Below are 16,012 nucleotides of genomic sequence, written 5' to 3'. Positions count from 1 at the left end.
CATAACCGAATATAACGCAATCGATTAAGGGCCTGACTGGTGTAAATGCAGCGGTTGCGGGAGTTTGCGGGTGCGGGTGGTTGCGGTTTTAAGCGTTTTCTAGAGATTTGTACGACTGGTACAACTGTTAGAAATTGTTGCGTTTGCGGGACTCTTATGACTGGTAAACTACCAAACGCAACATTTGTTAAATAATAATTTAACAATATTTACATTTTATATAATTATAAAAATATTAAAAATCATAAAAATATGATAAATATAAAATTTATATTTATAAAATCATATTATTCAATTTTTAAAATTTATAGAAAATATTTTAGTTTTGAATTTTAAGAGGTTCAGAGCGGTTTGAAGCGATTTGTAGCGTTTTCTATGATTGTTTCGAAACGCCAACAACCGCTATGAACCGCAAAAGCTGCGTTTGCGGGTGGTAGCGAGAAAACCAGTCAGCACTTAAAACTTGAAAGATTGACAACTAAACCGAATCCAAAGTCTATACGTTATATTTAAATTAATTAATATACTCTAACCGAGCAGGCGTGGTGGTCTATTTCAGTCTTTTTCAATTAGCAACATTCTACTCGAACCGAACAAACTCTTCCTAGAGCAAGCAACATGATCTATACAGAAACGTTTCTGTGTGCAAGTTAGATCTATTCTGTGAATATGGAAATAGACAGTAAAAAAATCCATTCCTTTGAGCAAAACACGGTTCCTATTGCTTAACCAATCCCATCAGTTATAGAATTAGAGAGAGACCTTGTATGAAGCAGATGGCGTTACGCCATTACCCTTGCTTCTGTTTTTTTTTTCTTTTCTGGAATTCAAGTATACAACCAAGTAAGCTGAACAACAAAGATACTTCAAAAAAAGGAAAGCCATCTATAGCTTTTCCAAAATGTTTTTATTTTCTAAACCTCGAGTAGTAGTATCTTGGCCAACGCTGGTTCTACTACATGGTTTCCCAGCATGGAAAAGGTACTTCTCAATAGCCACCAACTTCTTCTGCATATATATATACACAGTACACTCAGTTATCCATTCCTGAAGACAGTTAAAGCATCATCAAGCACAGAGTAGAGGAAGTGTTAGGAAAAGCAGAGATCAACAAGGTGGAGTCAGAGTTCCAGTCAGGTTGATAAGTGGCTCCCCCAATGCCAAGGCCTGTGACCTTAGTGACAGAGCCAGACATCACAAAAAAAAACAACTCCTTCCTTCACAGTTAAAAATCTTCAACTCAATCACAAAGAACATACTTATAGAGTTACATGAAAGCTCAAAAATATGTACTAATAACTCCATAGAGGGACACAGACCATAATCTGAGAGAACTCTGTGATGGTAGTTTGAACTTGGCTCAAGTGGTGACATTGTCCTGTGTTCCGAATGTACATATATATTCCTTTGATATCATTCCGTGATGGTGAATTGACAACAGAAGTGGACGTGCCGGAGTGGTTATCGGGCATGACTAGAAATCATGTGGGCTTTGCCCGCGCAGGTTCGAATCCTGCCGTTCACGTTGTTATTTTTAGCATCTTTCACTTTAGCTTTGATTCTTTTCTTACTTTTTTACTGTTTTGCCCTTGTAGTTTCATCTCCTTTGTGTGGTGATGGGATTTTAACGTAGTTGACTTTTACAAAGTAGATACAGATTCAAACAAATTATCTATGGAGTTATTCTAAGCATTATTTAGTAGGTCCACCATCCAATAATATTTTGTTATTTAATATTTAATATTTTATATTTTATATAAAATAAAATAAAATTATATTATATTATATTATATTTTTAAAATAAAAAAAAATAATAATAGTTACTCATTTTTTTAAATATTTTCATAAACCCTAAAATCTCAGATAAATTTTAAATCCTAAATCAAAAACACTAAATTCTAAAAATACTAAACTTTTAATCTTAACTCTTAAACCCTTAGATAAAATAAATAAACAATATTTGTAGTTACTAAAAAAAGAATTTTTAAATATTTTAACCCATCAGCAAAACACTAAACTTTGTATACTAAACACTAAATTTTATACATTAAATTTTAAATCCTTAGATAAACCATAAACTATATGATTTAAGATTTATCCAAGGGTTTAGAGATTATAATTAAAGTTTTGATGTTTTAAAATTTAGTCTTTAGTGTTTTGATTTATGGCTTATGATCTATCTAAGGATTTAAGATTTTTCCTATGGTCTAGGTTTTACCTAAAGTTTTAGAGTTTAGGGTTTAATGTTTTACTGACATCGTAAAAAGTATTTTTTTTTTGCAATTATTAATATTTTTATTTATTTTTACCTTTTTAGTTTAAAACATAATATAATTTGACAATATTTTATTTATAGATATTGTATATGAATATTTTTCAATATTTATCAATAAGAAAAAATAAAATAAAAATCACACATCAAAATAAATTTATATAACATATAAATAAATATAAAATAATTTATTCATAAACTATTAGTATAACGCTTTCATAATATAAGTCCAATTAATTATAAATATTGGATTTTTATATGCTACACGGTGATATAATAGACAACTAAAATCATAAAATATAATTATTCAAATTAATAAATAAAATTGTTGTTTTAAAATGTGATATTAACAATTATGTAATACATATTAATTTATATATATATATATATTATCATTAGTACAAATAAAAAAAAATATTCGTAAATTATTAGTATAACGCTTTCATAATATAAGTCTAATTAGTTATAAAATATTGGATTTTTTATATGCTACACTATGATATAATAGACGATTAAAATCATAAAATATGATTATTCAAAGTAATAAATAAAATTGTTGTTTTAAAATTTTTTATTAATAATTATATAACACATATTAATTTACAAATATGTATATATATATATACATATACATATCTTATCATTAGTACAAGAAATAATTTAAAGTGAAAGTAAAATTTATACGCCCCCGGTCAAACTATAGAAATAAACAACAAAACGCAAAATTATTTTTTTTAACAAATTTATTTTAATTCCAAATATATTTATATATTTTATGTATTATAAATCTATTTTATTTATTTTTAAGGGATGCTAAGATTTTAGAATTGGAAAACATTATTACTCACCTCTATATTATTTTAATTAGAAAATTAACATTTATGTCAAAATATTTTATTAAAATTTTATTTTTATTATAACTACAAATATTAAATTTCAATCTAGATTTATGTTTAATATTACAAATATATCATTTAATATAAATAAAAGATTAAAAATATAAAATAAATACCCGTCCGGTTGGGCGGATCAAGATCTAGTTAGATTTTATAATCAATAACATATATATGGGGTGGAAGATATATAGAGATATTATTGAGACTAGGTGTATTCCCGGGCTACGCCCGAGTTAATTATCTATAAATAATTTGCTATCTAATTTAGAATAATATTAAAATATCGTTTTGTTATTTTTCTATAAATATAATATCTATTTTTGGGAACATATTTCCAAAAGTAACTTTACACATTACATTAAATTTCAGTTTTAAATAGGGTATAAGTTTTGTGATTCTTCGTAAATTTTTATGGCGTTTATTTGATTCATTAATTTCTATATGTGAAACCGATGAAATTATTTTAAAGGTAATTAATAGTTTTTCTACAATGTTTACACATATTATAAAGAAAACCTAATAAATAGTTTGATGATAACACTCTACTGGCCGTTTTTACCATTTTCTTAACATGATAGTTTGATGATATCACTCTACTGGCCGTCTTTACCATTTTCTTAACACACTTGTAAATCATAGAAGTAGACTACTCAATACTCATCACCAGAAAACCTAAGGGTGAGTGGCTGAAGGTATATACCAGACCAGATAGTTTGCGTCCATAAGATTGTCAATGTGTGATGTTGAATTTATGTCTAATTGAATTAACACCTTGATATATGTATCTATGTGCATAAAATAGTCATGGATTCCTCCTATGCATTCGATATCAAGAAAACAAATGTTCATTTAATAATGTTCAGTTTCTCCTTGGACTGGAATGAGGTTTCCCTTGTTACTTCGTAAAACCAATTCTCATCATCACACATAACTCTTCATAGTTTATTCTTCCATCTTGCATTAAAAGTGATTTTATTTTTGTCTGTAAATTGGTTATATAAATGAAACTTAGTATTGACTTCAGCTACTATTTTGATGTACTTTTATCTCTCATACCATAATCTGTTTAAAACAAAAAATAAACAAAACTGGAAATAAATGACTAATAGAGAAACCATTAAAAATTTGATATATAAGAACATCAATATTGTTTTAAAAATATATAAGATTTCATAATTCTCTATAGTAATAAAGAGTGGTTTGCTTTTTCTTTTATAAATCTGGAATAAATATTACATTCCTAGAATGGGAAGGATAAGCGGATGTGAACACAGACTACTGAAGCAATTAGGAGATGAATGCCACTTTACTCCCTTTGGTTTCCAATGCTATATTGTGTAACAAACACTCTGCAAGTTCTGGTGATTGGGTTGCTTCAGGAGGAAGTAGTCGCTGGTTGGCTTCTCAGGGTATCTCTTCTCTGGTAAGTTGCTGTGCACTAATCTTTAAAAACCTTCTCATCTTCTTCCTCAAGCCTCCTTCACTTAAACTTCACCATGAAAGCTGTGAGAAACTTAGAACATAACCGAAGGTTGAATTTTCAGTACAGATATATTTTCGAAAACTAATGGAAAATTATTTGGCTAATCAATCAACAACTGTAAATTAATGACGGAAATGCTTGGCTGTCATTGAATACTCTTTGATATTATAATTTAATTTTAATCTGGCTACGTCAATTAGCATAATAGTAAATGTTCTTACTTCCCAAAGATGTTTTCTTGAATCTTAACAAATATAATGAGACTTAACTGTGATGGCGGTGTATATTGGGGTTATGGAGATGAGACTGAATTTCTACTCCTCTGCTGAGATAATGTTCAACTTAAATTGGTGAAGTGGGGTCTTGGAAAGAACCATGTTTCATATTTGCGTATATGTGTGAGAACTTGATGAGAAAAACAATAAAAAGATTTGTTTGAACAAAGGTTAATTTTTTTTTTTTGAGTAACATGAATAACAAACTCCAACAAAGATAAACATATCAACAAAGATAGGGTAATGAATGAAAGTTATACTGACCTTCCTTTCCCTAGCAAGACAGACGTGACCAAATTTTCTTTGTCCAAGAAGCTTCCAATGCCAAAATCACTCAGATTTCATCTTGCAGAAGCACCTGAACTTCCTGATGATCAAAAGCGTATACAAAATGATTGATGAATAGTTAGGTTCTGGTTTAGAACAAATACAATAAGATTTAAGGTTATGACATGATACGGAACCATATTCTTTCAAAGGCAAGCACACTAAGGGAACCCAGATAAAGTTATACCTCTAGGCTACATCACCACCAACGATGCTGATGCAGAGTATATGCTGATTGTCCTAAAGAAACTGTAACCTCTCTGTGTTTTTGAGCCTTCTCTTCAGCATATACTCTGTTTCTCTGCCGTCTCCATCTCGTCTCTGTTTCTGTAAATATGTATACATACCTGTTGCATATATCAGAAACTTTAGCACGCTCCATATGATGCAACATATGGAAATTATCTTCCTTCCGTCTCTTTGCTCATGTATCTGTCTGTTTTAGGCTTTGAAAAACCTGTCATGTGATCCATCTTCATATCACCAAGTTCTTTTTCAAAATTTTAAAAAGAATATCAGTAAGCAATTCAATACATAGTGTGTACTTTTCGGGATAAAAACACACCTCTTCTCTGTTCTGTGAATGCTTCATATTCGTTCTCTGTCTCACAATACAGTTATCTTCTGCAGTTTTACACAGCTTCTGGCTTAAAATTCCCAGAGATCCTCAAGCTCCTTGAGGTGCTTTTTCTGTTTTGTCAGCTTGTTCTTAAACCAGTATAGCTGCCGATAATCCTCAGAGATTTCCCTCAGCTCCTTCACTTCCTGGTGCGATTTTCATCACGTACTTCAGCCTTGTTGTGCCTAATGAATCATAGAAAGTACATGAAATACATTCACACGGACTAACAAAATCACTCATAAAAAGAAAGGCTTAAAACTACACCCAACCATAAAACAACATAACTCAGAGATGTTTTGAAAATTTAGAGAGCTTACCGACTTACCGCATATGAAATGGAACCGGAAACGGTGTTCGTCAAAGGGGACGGGACTGTCCTTAAGAACCCACATGACAGAGTCCCGTGAGTAAGAAACGGTTACGCTATGATCAGCAACCCGATACACTGGTTTGTTTTTGGATCCGTACAAGTTCAAGAGACTGTAAACTGATCCTGGTTCCATGTCAGGCAATTATTTGTTAACACGTCTTGATAGAATGAATCCATAAATAACAGTTCCCTGAAGAAATGTGAAGATTAACATAGGACAGAAGGAAAATACATAACTTCATGATCACTGGCCATGCTAGAGCTTGAGCTTGAGCTTGAGCCTTGATTTGAGTGTTTTTATTTGTCGCAAAGGAAAGAAAAAAACAGTAGTATATAAAGGATGAGAGATAGAGAGGGGTGTCAAACGAATTCATAAAGAGTGAAGTTTAGAAAACAATTGATTGATAAGAAGTGGGATCACCGTAACAGACGTTGCAAGAAGTCGAAGCGGAGAAGACGAAGTGTCTGAGGGGAAGGCGATAGAAGCTGCCATCGATTCAGAAGTTAGGGTCACTTAAGTGGGCTTATTTTTGGTCCAGTGTGAAATAGTTTATAGAAAGAAGTCCAGAATTGAGTAAACAACGTGTAAAACAGCTTCTCCCTGATTGGATGATTTTTTATGCCTACGTGGCATAGCTCTCCTTTGAGGATTAAGGGCTTTTAGTATAGTTTTGATCCTTTGAGGAGTAATATTTAGTGTATGTCCATTTGGTAAATATTAACAAATTAAATCTTCTAGACATATATAACTTTTATTGCACGTCTTATATACCTATATAAGCAGAGCAAATGTTAAAATTTATGCAAGCCATTCAAGAGGTATTAAGGTATACAATGGGCAATGTCTTTAAGCATGACCCGAATTCGATGACGTTCCAAGTATCCGGATCATCGGTTTTAATTATATTATATATTAGCTATGAAAATAAATAAATAGAAACTAAATTTAAGTATTTTCTAAATGTTTTATAAAGCATAGAATAATAGTTTAGATATTTACAAAATACTTAACTTTAGTTTTATATTTTATTTTCATTTGACATATAAAATATAAAAAGATAGTTTAGACTATCTAAATTTTTTTAATAAGTTAAAAGTTATGACATCTAACAATAAAATTTCAAGATTTAAAAGACCATAAATATTTAAATATTTAATGTGAATAATAAAATTAAATTTCAAATAAAAAATAAACCAAAAGTAAAACATCATTAATAAATTATTGTTAGGATTACGTCTATGTTGTAATAACTTGTGTTTGTTTCAGAAAGAAAGAACAAAGTTAATATTTATTAATTATTGGTAAATAAAATTCATCCGCGGATTATTAACTAGTCAATACTATTAAAATAGAAGGCTTTTTTTTGAGGTGCCCTTCTGGTTCAACATTATTTACAATTTTATGCCACTGTATTATTTTTAAGCTATGTTTTTAATTAAAATCAGTATTTTGTAATTCTTTTTATTCAAACAGAAACACCTACGTGACAGCTATGTAATTCTTTTTATTTTCGTAATACACTAAAAGCAAACGTATATACCCTAAATCGCTAATAATACTAAACGATATCTTACCTGAAATCCCTAATAATACTAAACGACATCTATTTAGTTTGATTTTATATCACTTTCAATCGTGGGTTGTCAAGATTATATAGATGAAGCTTGATGATTTTTTTATTCTGTCCTCCACTGATCTTCCCCGAACAACATATGTGAGTTTTATTTCTTTGATGAGATTCTTTTGTCTTCATCCGCTAAGCAGTGTGGGTTGTTGATTCTAATTTTTGTTTGGGTTTCATTTGATGAGTTTAGTAAGAAGCTGTACAGATGGTGAAGCCTGCGGAAGGAACAACCACACTCGCTTTTTTCTTCCAAGGTGTCATGGTCGCTGCTGATTTTTTGGGCTAGGAGAGGAGGCGAATCATCGAGATGAAGGAGAAGATTGATGTCAATAAGAAGCCAATGACTAGGTATATACTTCTTTGCCCGGATTGAGTTTTTATTGTAAACCCTTACACTTGGTTTTGCTAAGATCCCAATTTCTTTCATTGTATGGTTTTGTTCTTGCTTCCAGTCTCTGGGTTTCTTCTTGTGTGAATCAGAGGTGATGAGGAGAATTCTAAATATACATTCAAGGATATAAAACGAAGGTTATATAATGTCATTCTACTTTACAACTTTGTCTTGCGTTTCAACCTGATTTCCCACGATTGCCCACGGTCAGAAGAGGAAGATAAGTAGTGTGTCAATGCCATTAAAGAGAAAACAGGAACTCCAATCAAGAAGCAGAGAAAGGAACCGAACCTGTGAGTTTGGAGGAAGAAGAGAGGTTAAGACATGAACTGGAGGAGATAGAAGCAAAGTATTAGGAAAATATGAAAAAAATTGATAGCAAAGAAAAGAAAAGAAGAAACAAAGCTGACAAAGAGAGAGTCATCTCAAAAATAGGTAGAACAATTTGATTAAGCCCTGTTCGTTGCTCGAACGCAGCGTTAGAGTGCAGCTACAACAAATAACAAACGTGAGAAATATTGATGCAGTGTGTTGTTGTACGTTTGCCGCCGGTGATGTCACTGGTAGTGTTTTCACCTTTTTCATTGTCGCTGTAAATTTCATGGGCTCCTACCCATGTATTATGTATCGCTAGCAGCAGATTTATGCATTCTCAAACACATAATCGTAATCAGTTGCTGATCTGTCACTTTAAATTTTTTTATATTTTTGATCGCATGGTTATGACACTGCCTTCAAGCAACGAACAAGGCTAAGTAACAAAAAACAGGACATACATCATTGGTGTGTTTGCTTTTTCTTTTCCGAGTTAATTTGTTTCTTTTTGAACAAGAACAAGCACTTCACTTTTACACATGACATCGAGCATTACAAAGTAAAATTTCTGAATTCAAATTGGGTTTTCTTTATTTGAATGAAGACACAATAATATCATGAAACATCATTTTTTGGCTAAACTGAAACATCATTTTCAATTGAATATAAACAATAATAGTATAAACCATAGTTTTTCACTTGGAAACCAAATTAACCACAGTTTCATAATATCTTCAACAAAATAGGTTTTTGTTCATTTAAAAATATTCTTATACACTAACAGTATTTTTGAATAATCTAAGTAAATAAATTCTAATAAAATTAAGCATTTAACTCCTTTTTTATCATACACAATTTTATCTTTAATTTAAAAAATATTTGCACATTGTGTGATGATATCCCTATAAATAACTTGTGCTTTCATTTTAAAAATATTTTCTACTTCAAAATTAAAATATCCATATAACAAAATATAGAACTTCCATACATATATATAACTTCCAAGAATGCAGAACTTGCATAACTTCTAAGAATATATTCCTATAAATAACTTGTGCAACATTAAATATTATTAAATTTACGATTTTGAAACAGATTACAATCTATTAAATATTGAATTTTTTGATTAAATTACCTATTAATATATATAAATTTCACGAATGGAAAATTTAAAATTTTAAAAAGATATCGGAACCAAAATATTTTCTACATGAATTCTGCAAGGAATATCGTTTAGCCTTCTAGATTATTTGGCATACACTATTATTTATTAAAAAAGAAAGTAACCGAAACCCAAATAAAAAGGTAGTCGAAACCCAATTATTTTTATTGTATACAATCTATATTACTATTAACAACAATTAAATTAAAAACCTTTAAAACTAAGCCCACTAATTGTCAATAAATTTATTAAACAATATCACATATATAAAAGCTGAAAATATTTATAAAATTAATTAATAAATCGCTTAATATATACTAAAATTATTATGTTTATAAAATTGAGTTAGTTTTACAATAAAACCCAACAATGATAAACACAATTAATTGGGTTTATAATCGTATCATTATTTAGACTATGATATAAATATAGGATATGAAAATTTAAGTAATTACATTTTCAGCTAACAAAAATATATGTTATTTATATTATTAAAGTAGATGACTGTTTATGAATCTGCTCCGAAAATTTCTAAGTAATTACAAAAATTGTGTGTACCTTTTTCCCAACATCATTTGGAACTAATCAAAAGTCATTATTTTGCAATTACGTTAAAGAGTATTTAATATAATTCAATTCTTAGTCTTTTTAAAAAAATTGTTTCCTAATATTTGCATTATATCTTTCCAAATTTTTTTTCACATTATTAATTATTTGAAATCATTTATTAAATGAAACCTCAAAATAAAATCAAGTTGAAATAACAAATGATTAAATCAACAAAATCATAATACGGGTCTGAATTATCTCAACTCCTTAAAAAATAGTTTCATTTAAAATAAAAACTAAATCACATAAACTAAATTTAATAAAATTATAGAAAATGTTTTAAAACGCACAAATAATTTTTTCAATACAAGAGTGTTGAAGATATAAAATATTTTATTTAAATTAAAAAATCAGTGTAAAATAAGTTTAACTTCGGTTTAAATAAATAAAATCATATTATGGGTTATAATTATTTAGAGTCTTCTAAAATTTAGTTATATTGAAAATAAAAAAATAAGTCATATAAGTAAATTTAGGATAAATTTCTTAAAAAATTAAAATATATAATTTATCAAAAATTATAATTTTTATTACGTAAAATAATAATTCAACAAAAAATATATCCGTCATTTTTAAGGGTGGATCAAAATCTAGTTAGACATTAATTGACTAGACAAAAATCTATTATCTCTGAGAATCAATCATAGAGATTAGGAAAGTTGGTAGGTGCCTACAAAGTTGACAAAACTCATCTACAATTAGGGCCACCGTCAGTTTCACCATGCAACATGGGCGGAGGCAAATAGAAACATGGGGTCAAGTGACCCCACCAAAATTGGGGAAAAAGGGTTTAGTGTATTTTTTTTCTAAAATCAATATTTAATTAAATTTGCCATTCGATCATACTACTTTATGTAAAAAATCATATACCCCACTAATTTGTAAAAAAATAGTTTCATTATAATAATATATATTTTTAATTTAAATATTATGGCCCCAGTCAAACATGTGTTTCCACCAAGCTTCAACAACATTTACTTTTATTTATAATTTTAATTTTTCTTACATATTTTTGCAAACCATGAGAACGGAAATCAAGCGAAATGAAAGTCAGAGAGAAATTTTCAGAATCGCTTGTCAATTTAGTCTCGGCCTTACTTGATTCTTGAAAAGTCTTCTGTATTTGAATGGATCAATGTAAAATTTAAGAGGGGAGACAATGTAACTTGAGCAGCCTTTAAAGGTGATAGTGAAAGATAACAGCCCAATAAACATTTGGAAGATATTCATTATACATTTTGCTCATCTCTTTGTATTCATTTCCTGCAAAAACACGGGAAGCATGAAACTCTTTCTTTTACTTTCTTTCACAGTTCTCATGTTACTTGAATCATTCGGGAATACCCATGAAACTGATAAGCAAGCATTACTTATGTTCAAGTCTCAAGTTTCTGAGGAGAAAAAGGTTCTGCTGTCTTCATGGAACACCTCCTTCCCTCTCTGCAAATGGACGGGGGTTACATGCGGCCGCAAACACAATAGAGTTACTGGTTTAGACCTCGGAGGATTCAAATTGGGTGGAGCTATATCGCCTTTTATTGGTAATCTTTCGTTTCTCATATCACTTAATTTCACTGATAACTCTTTTGGTGGAACCATTCCTCAAGAGCTGGGACACTTGTTTAGACTTCAACACTTGAATATGAAGTTCAATTTTCTGGGAGGAAGAATTCCAGCAAGTCTGTTCAACTGTTCTAGATTGTTGGACCTTTCTTTATTTTCAAATCATCTTGGACAAGGTCTTCCTTCAGAACTTGGTTCATTGAGGAAGCTTGTTTCTTTAGACCTTGGTAAAAACAACCTGAACGGAAAACTCCCTGTATCTATAGGAAACTTGACATCCCTCAGAGAACTTTCCTTTCTAGAAAATAATCTTGAAGGAGAAATTCCCGATGCTATTGCTAAATTGACTCAAATGGTGGTTTTTGCATTCGATACAAACCATTTTTCTGGTGTTTTTCCTCCTGCAATTTACAATTTGTCCTCACTTAAGCATTTGAACATGTTTGGTAATTATTTCTCTGGGAATCTGAGGCCTGATTTTGGTAATTTGCTACCAAACCTTCGAGGATTGTATATCGGAAATAATTCTCTCACAGGAGCTATTCCATCAACACTTGCAAATATTTCAACTCTTCAAGTTTTGGGCATGGAGCTTAACAGTCTTGTAGGAAGTATTCCTCCGAGCTTTGGAAAACTACAAGATCTGCAAGTACTATCTCTTAACCACAATTCTTTGGGAAATTTTTCAGCTGGAGATGTTGAATTTCTTGTTTCTTTGACTAACTGCACCCAACTGCAAGTAGTAGATGTGGCATACAATAGGCTTGGGGGTGACTTGCCTGCCTCCATTGCCAATTTTTCAATGAACTTCAACATCTTACTTCTTCGAAATAATTTCATATCTGGAAGCATTCCTCATGATATTGGGAATCTCATAGGCCTACAAGCATTTTGGTTGTCCAAAAATCTATTGAAAGGACCAATACCATCCTCTTTTGGGAAACTTCCGGGAATGGTGGGGTTTGGTGTCTATGGAAATAGAATGTCAGGAGAGATACCATATTCCTTAGGCAACATCACTCGGTTAGAAACACTCCAATTGTCCAACAATAATTTTGAAGGAATTGTTCCTCCAAGTCTTGGTAAATGTAGGTATTTGCTAGATTTATCTATCGAGAATAATAAGTTCAGTGGTATTATTCCTAAGGAGATTTTGCAAATTTCAACGCTTGTTTCTTTAAACATGTCAAATAATTTATTGACCGGCTCTCTACCAGGAGATGTTGGACGACTTGAAAATCTTGGTACGTTATCTGTTGCTCATAATAAGCTGTCAAGGAAACTCCCAGAGACTTTGGGAAAGTGTCTCTCATTGGAAGAACTTCATCTGCAAGGAAATTCTTTTGATGGAATCATTCCAGATATAAGTGGGTTGGTGGGTATTAAGAAGGTTGATTTCTCAAGCAACAATCTTTCTGGGAGAATCCCTGAATATCTCACAAACTTTAGCTTGTTGGAGTATCTCAATCTATCCTTTAACAACTTCGAAGGAAATGTGCCAACAGAAGGAAAGTTCAAAAATGCTACTATTGTCTCTGTAATTGGAAACCAAAACCTTTGTGGAGGTGTCTTGGAACTTCGACTACAGCCATGTTTTACGCAATCAGCAGGAAATTCACAAAAGAAACTTGTGATTTGGGTAAGCGTAGGCATATCTTTGCTTTTGCTTTTGTTCATAGCTTCAGTTTCTCTTTGTTGGTTAAAAATCAGAAAGAAGAAAAATATCAATGAAGCAACTCCTTCTACCTTGGGATTTTTTCATGAAATGATAAGTTATGGAGATCTCCGAAATGCAACAGATGGCTTCTCTTCGAGTAATTTGATCGGGTCAGGCAGCTTTGGTACTGTGTTTAAAGCATTACTTGATGCAGATAAAAAGGTTGTTGCTGTGAAAGTTCTAAACATGCAGAGACGTGGAGCAATGAAGAGCTTTATGGCAGAATGTGAATCTTTGAAAGACATTAGACATCGTAATCTTGTGAAATTGCTGACAGCTTGTTCGAGTATTGATTTCCAAGGAAATGAGTTTAGAGCTCTAATCTATGAGTACATGCCAAATGGAAGCTTAGATATGTGGCTGCACCCAAAGGAAATGGAAAAGATTTCTAGGCCCTCAAGAACATTGACACTTCTGGAAAGGCTTAACATAGTGATAGATGTGGCTTCTGTTTTAGAGTATCTTCACGTTAGTTGCCATGAAGCTATTGCTCATTGTGATCTGAAACCAAGCAATGTTCTTTTAGACGATGATCTAACTGCCCATGTTAGCGACTTCGGTCTTGCTCGAATCCTTCTCAAGTTCGACCAGGAAACCTTCATTAACCAACTTAGTTCGGCTGGAGTCAGAGGAAGCATCGGCTATGCGGCACCAGGTAAAAGTTATCACACATATATTGTTTGAATGAAGAAAGCTAATACTCTTTTCGTTCTCAAAAGTAAGATTTTTTAATATATTTTTCTTATTCAGCAAAGATAAATATTGGAAAGTGTATAGTAAAAATAAATAATCATTTTAGCTGTAAACATTTATTCTTTTTTAATATGCGTAAATATTTTTGAAAATTCTTTATTTTGGAATGGAGTGATATATTTATTGCTCCAAAACTTGTTTGATATGACTTATGGTGCAGAATATGGAATGGGAGGAGAAGTATCAGTACATGGTGATGCATATAGCTTTGGGATTCTCATTTTTGAAATGTTCAGTGGAAAACGACCAACCGATGAGATGTTTGGAGGAGACTTTACCCTCCGTAGCTGCATCAGGTCTGCATTGCCAGAGAAAGTTTTGGATGTGGCAGATGAATTGGTTCTTCACAAAGGCCTTAGAATTGGCTTCCCTGTTTCTGATTGCTTGACGAAGGTTTTAGAAGTGGGACTTGGGTGTTCTGAAGAGTCTCCAGCAAACCGCTTGGAAATGAGTGATGTTGTTAAAGAATTAATCATAATCAAGGAGAGGTTCTTTTAAGCCAGAGGAGAAGCGTGTCTTGTTTCTATGCTTGCTCCTCCACGAACTTGAAGACTTTTGGATGTATATAATATATCTGTATAAAATGCTTTAAATGTTGTGAACATAATGCTACGGTATTACAAAAGATGAATGTGGTGTTACGAATTTTCATATTTGGAATTTGGAATTTCTATATGTAAAACATTGCTTTTTAGCAATTTGATAACTAATACTTGGTTACTGGTTTCTACAAATTTCAACTTTCAAGAGCTTTAGCATTACCACCACAATCCTTGGACTATCAAACTCAGTGCGCAAAGCAACTCTCCTTTTTTTAACGGTTCAGGGCATCAGACAGAGCTCTGGAGGTCCCCCGACAGTTCTTGTTGGGAAAAAAGGTTCTTATCTTCTTCTTCCCTTTTAATTTTCTAATTGTATTCACTTTCTTGACACAGAAGTTACTAACGTTTGCAAGTCATTGATGGAGGAGAAGCTCTAAACGGGAACGGCGCTTATCGTTGATCTTGATTCCATTGAGAAAGTTCTGTTTGATCATAATTACATACAAATTGAATCTTTTAATTTTAGTTATTGTGCCCATGTAAAGAAAGAACATACCATATGATCTAGTTAACATGATTATCGTTACAACATACATGATACTAAGAGAACGTATTTGATTAGGTGATTACATTATGTTGGATCTCCAAGCTATCTTATTGAAAATATTTTTTCTTGTTTACTACACTTTTGCTCTTAAAGAAACATTAATGCTGATTCCAACTGGCTGAAAGAATCATAGAACTTAAAACTAATCATACGGCAAAAGACGGTAAGGAGGAGCACTGGAGCACCTACGAATGGCTTAGAGAAAGCGAGCAACACCTTGTTATGGGTTTGGGCAGAGGTTGACGAAGAAAGCCCCAATCAAAGCAAGACATTGCGCAATATTTTTTCTTTTCAATACGCGATTAGAGTTTTTCTTGGGTTCACTCTCTAAATTTACCAACCAATAGAATTTTACTATTTCGTATTCAGTATCTTTTAAATAAGTTTACAAAATATTATCAAATTATATTATGTTTTTACAATAAAAAGTGAAAAAAAATAAAAAAATAATAGTCGTCGCAAAAAGTTATTTTTTTGAAAATA

At 31.5% G+C, this 16,012-nt stretch overlaps 1 protein-coding gene, 2 long non-coding RNA genes and 1 other non-coding gene across 9 annotated transcripts; 3 read left to right on the top strand and 1 right to left on the bottom strand.

The window, feature by feature from the left end:
• Positions 1–1,443: 1,443 nt before the first annotated feature.
• TRNAS-AGA (transfer RNA serine (anticodon AGA)) lies at positions 1,444–1,525 on the top strand. The gene has a single exon. It is a non-coding gene; the product is annotated as a tRNA-Ser (tRNA).
• A 2,755-nt stretch (positions 1,526–4,280) lies between these two features.
• On the bottom strand, positions 4,281–6,767 carry LOC108818492 (uncharacterized). Of its 6 annotated transcripts, XR_001944156.2 has the most exons (7): positions 6,483–6,767; positions 6,193–6,368; positions 5,819–6,057; positions 5,441–5,743; positions 5,191–5,293; positions 4,921–5,056; positions 4,281–4,681 (listed from the first exon to the last, which is right to left on the bottom strand). It is a non-coding gene; the product is annotated as an uncharacterized LOC108818492 (long non-coding RNA). The 6 variants fall into 6 exon arrangements; XR_001944153.2 differs by having other exon boundaries at positions 6,193–6,767; XR_001944157.2 differs by having other exon boundaries at positions 4,281–4,671; positions 6,193–6,767.
• Positions 6,768–7,789: 1,022 nt separating this feature from the next.
• LOC108816444 (uncharacterized) lies at positions 7,790–8,966 on the top strand. The gene is made up of 3 exons (XR_001943860.2): positions 7,790–7,960; positions 8,061–8,218; positions 8,323–8,966. It is a non-coding gene; the product is annotated as an uncharacterized LOC108816444 (long non-coding RNA).
• Positions 8,967–11,376: 2,410 nt separating this feature from the next.
• LOC108814269 (probable LRR receptor-like serine/threonine-protein kinase At3g47570) lies at positions 11,377–15,090 on the top strand. Its single transcript, XM_018586805.2, has 2 exons — positions 11,377–14,282; positions 14,541–15,090. The coding sequence occupies exons 1-2, from the start codon at positions 11,630–11,632 to the stop codon at positions 14,876–14,878; spliced, it is 2,991 nt and encodes a 996-aa protein (XP_018442307.1). The 5' UTR covers positions 11,377–11,629; the 3' UTR covers positions 14,879–15,090.
• Positions 15,091–16,012: the final 922 nt, after the last annotated feature.

This window comes from Raphanus sativus, chromosome 7, assembly GCF_000801105.2.
Source record: "Raphanus sativus cultivar WK10039 chromosome 7, ASM80110v3, whole genome shotgun sequence".
Lineage (NCBI taxonomy): Eukaryota > Viridiplantae > Streptophyta > Magnoliopsida > Brassicales > Brassicaceae > Raphanus > Raphanus sativus.
Note: the sequence above shows the minus strand (reverse complement) of the source record. Positions and strands in the feature narration are given on the sequence as shown.

Bases quoted from the DNA above. Each gene is read 5' to 3' on its own strand.
- LOC108814269 (XM_018586805.2), top strand. From the start codon at position 11,630: ATGAAACTCTTTCTTTTACTTTCTTTCACAGTTCTCATGTTACTTGAA. The intron at 14,283-14,540 runs GTAAAAGTTATC...CTTATGGTGCAG, and splicing joins CATCGGCTATGCGGCACCAG to AATATGGAATGGGAGGAGAA.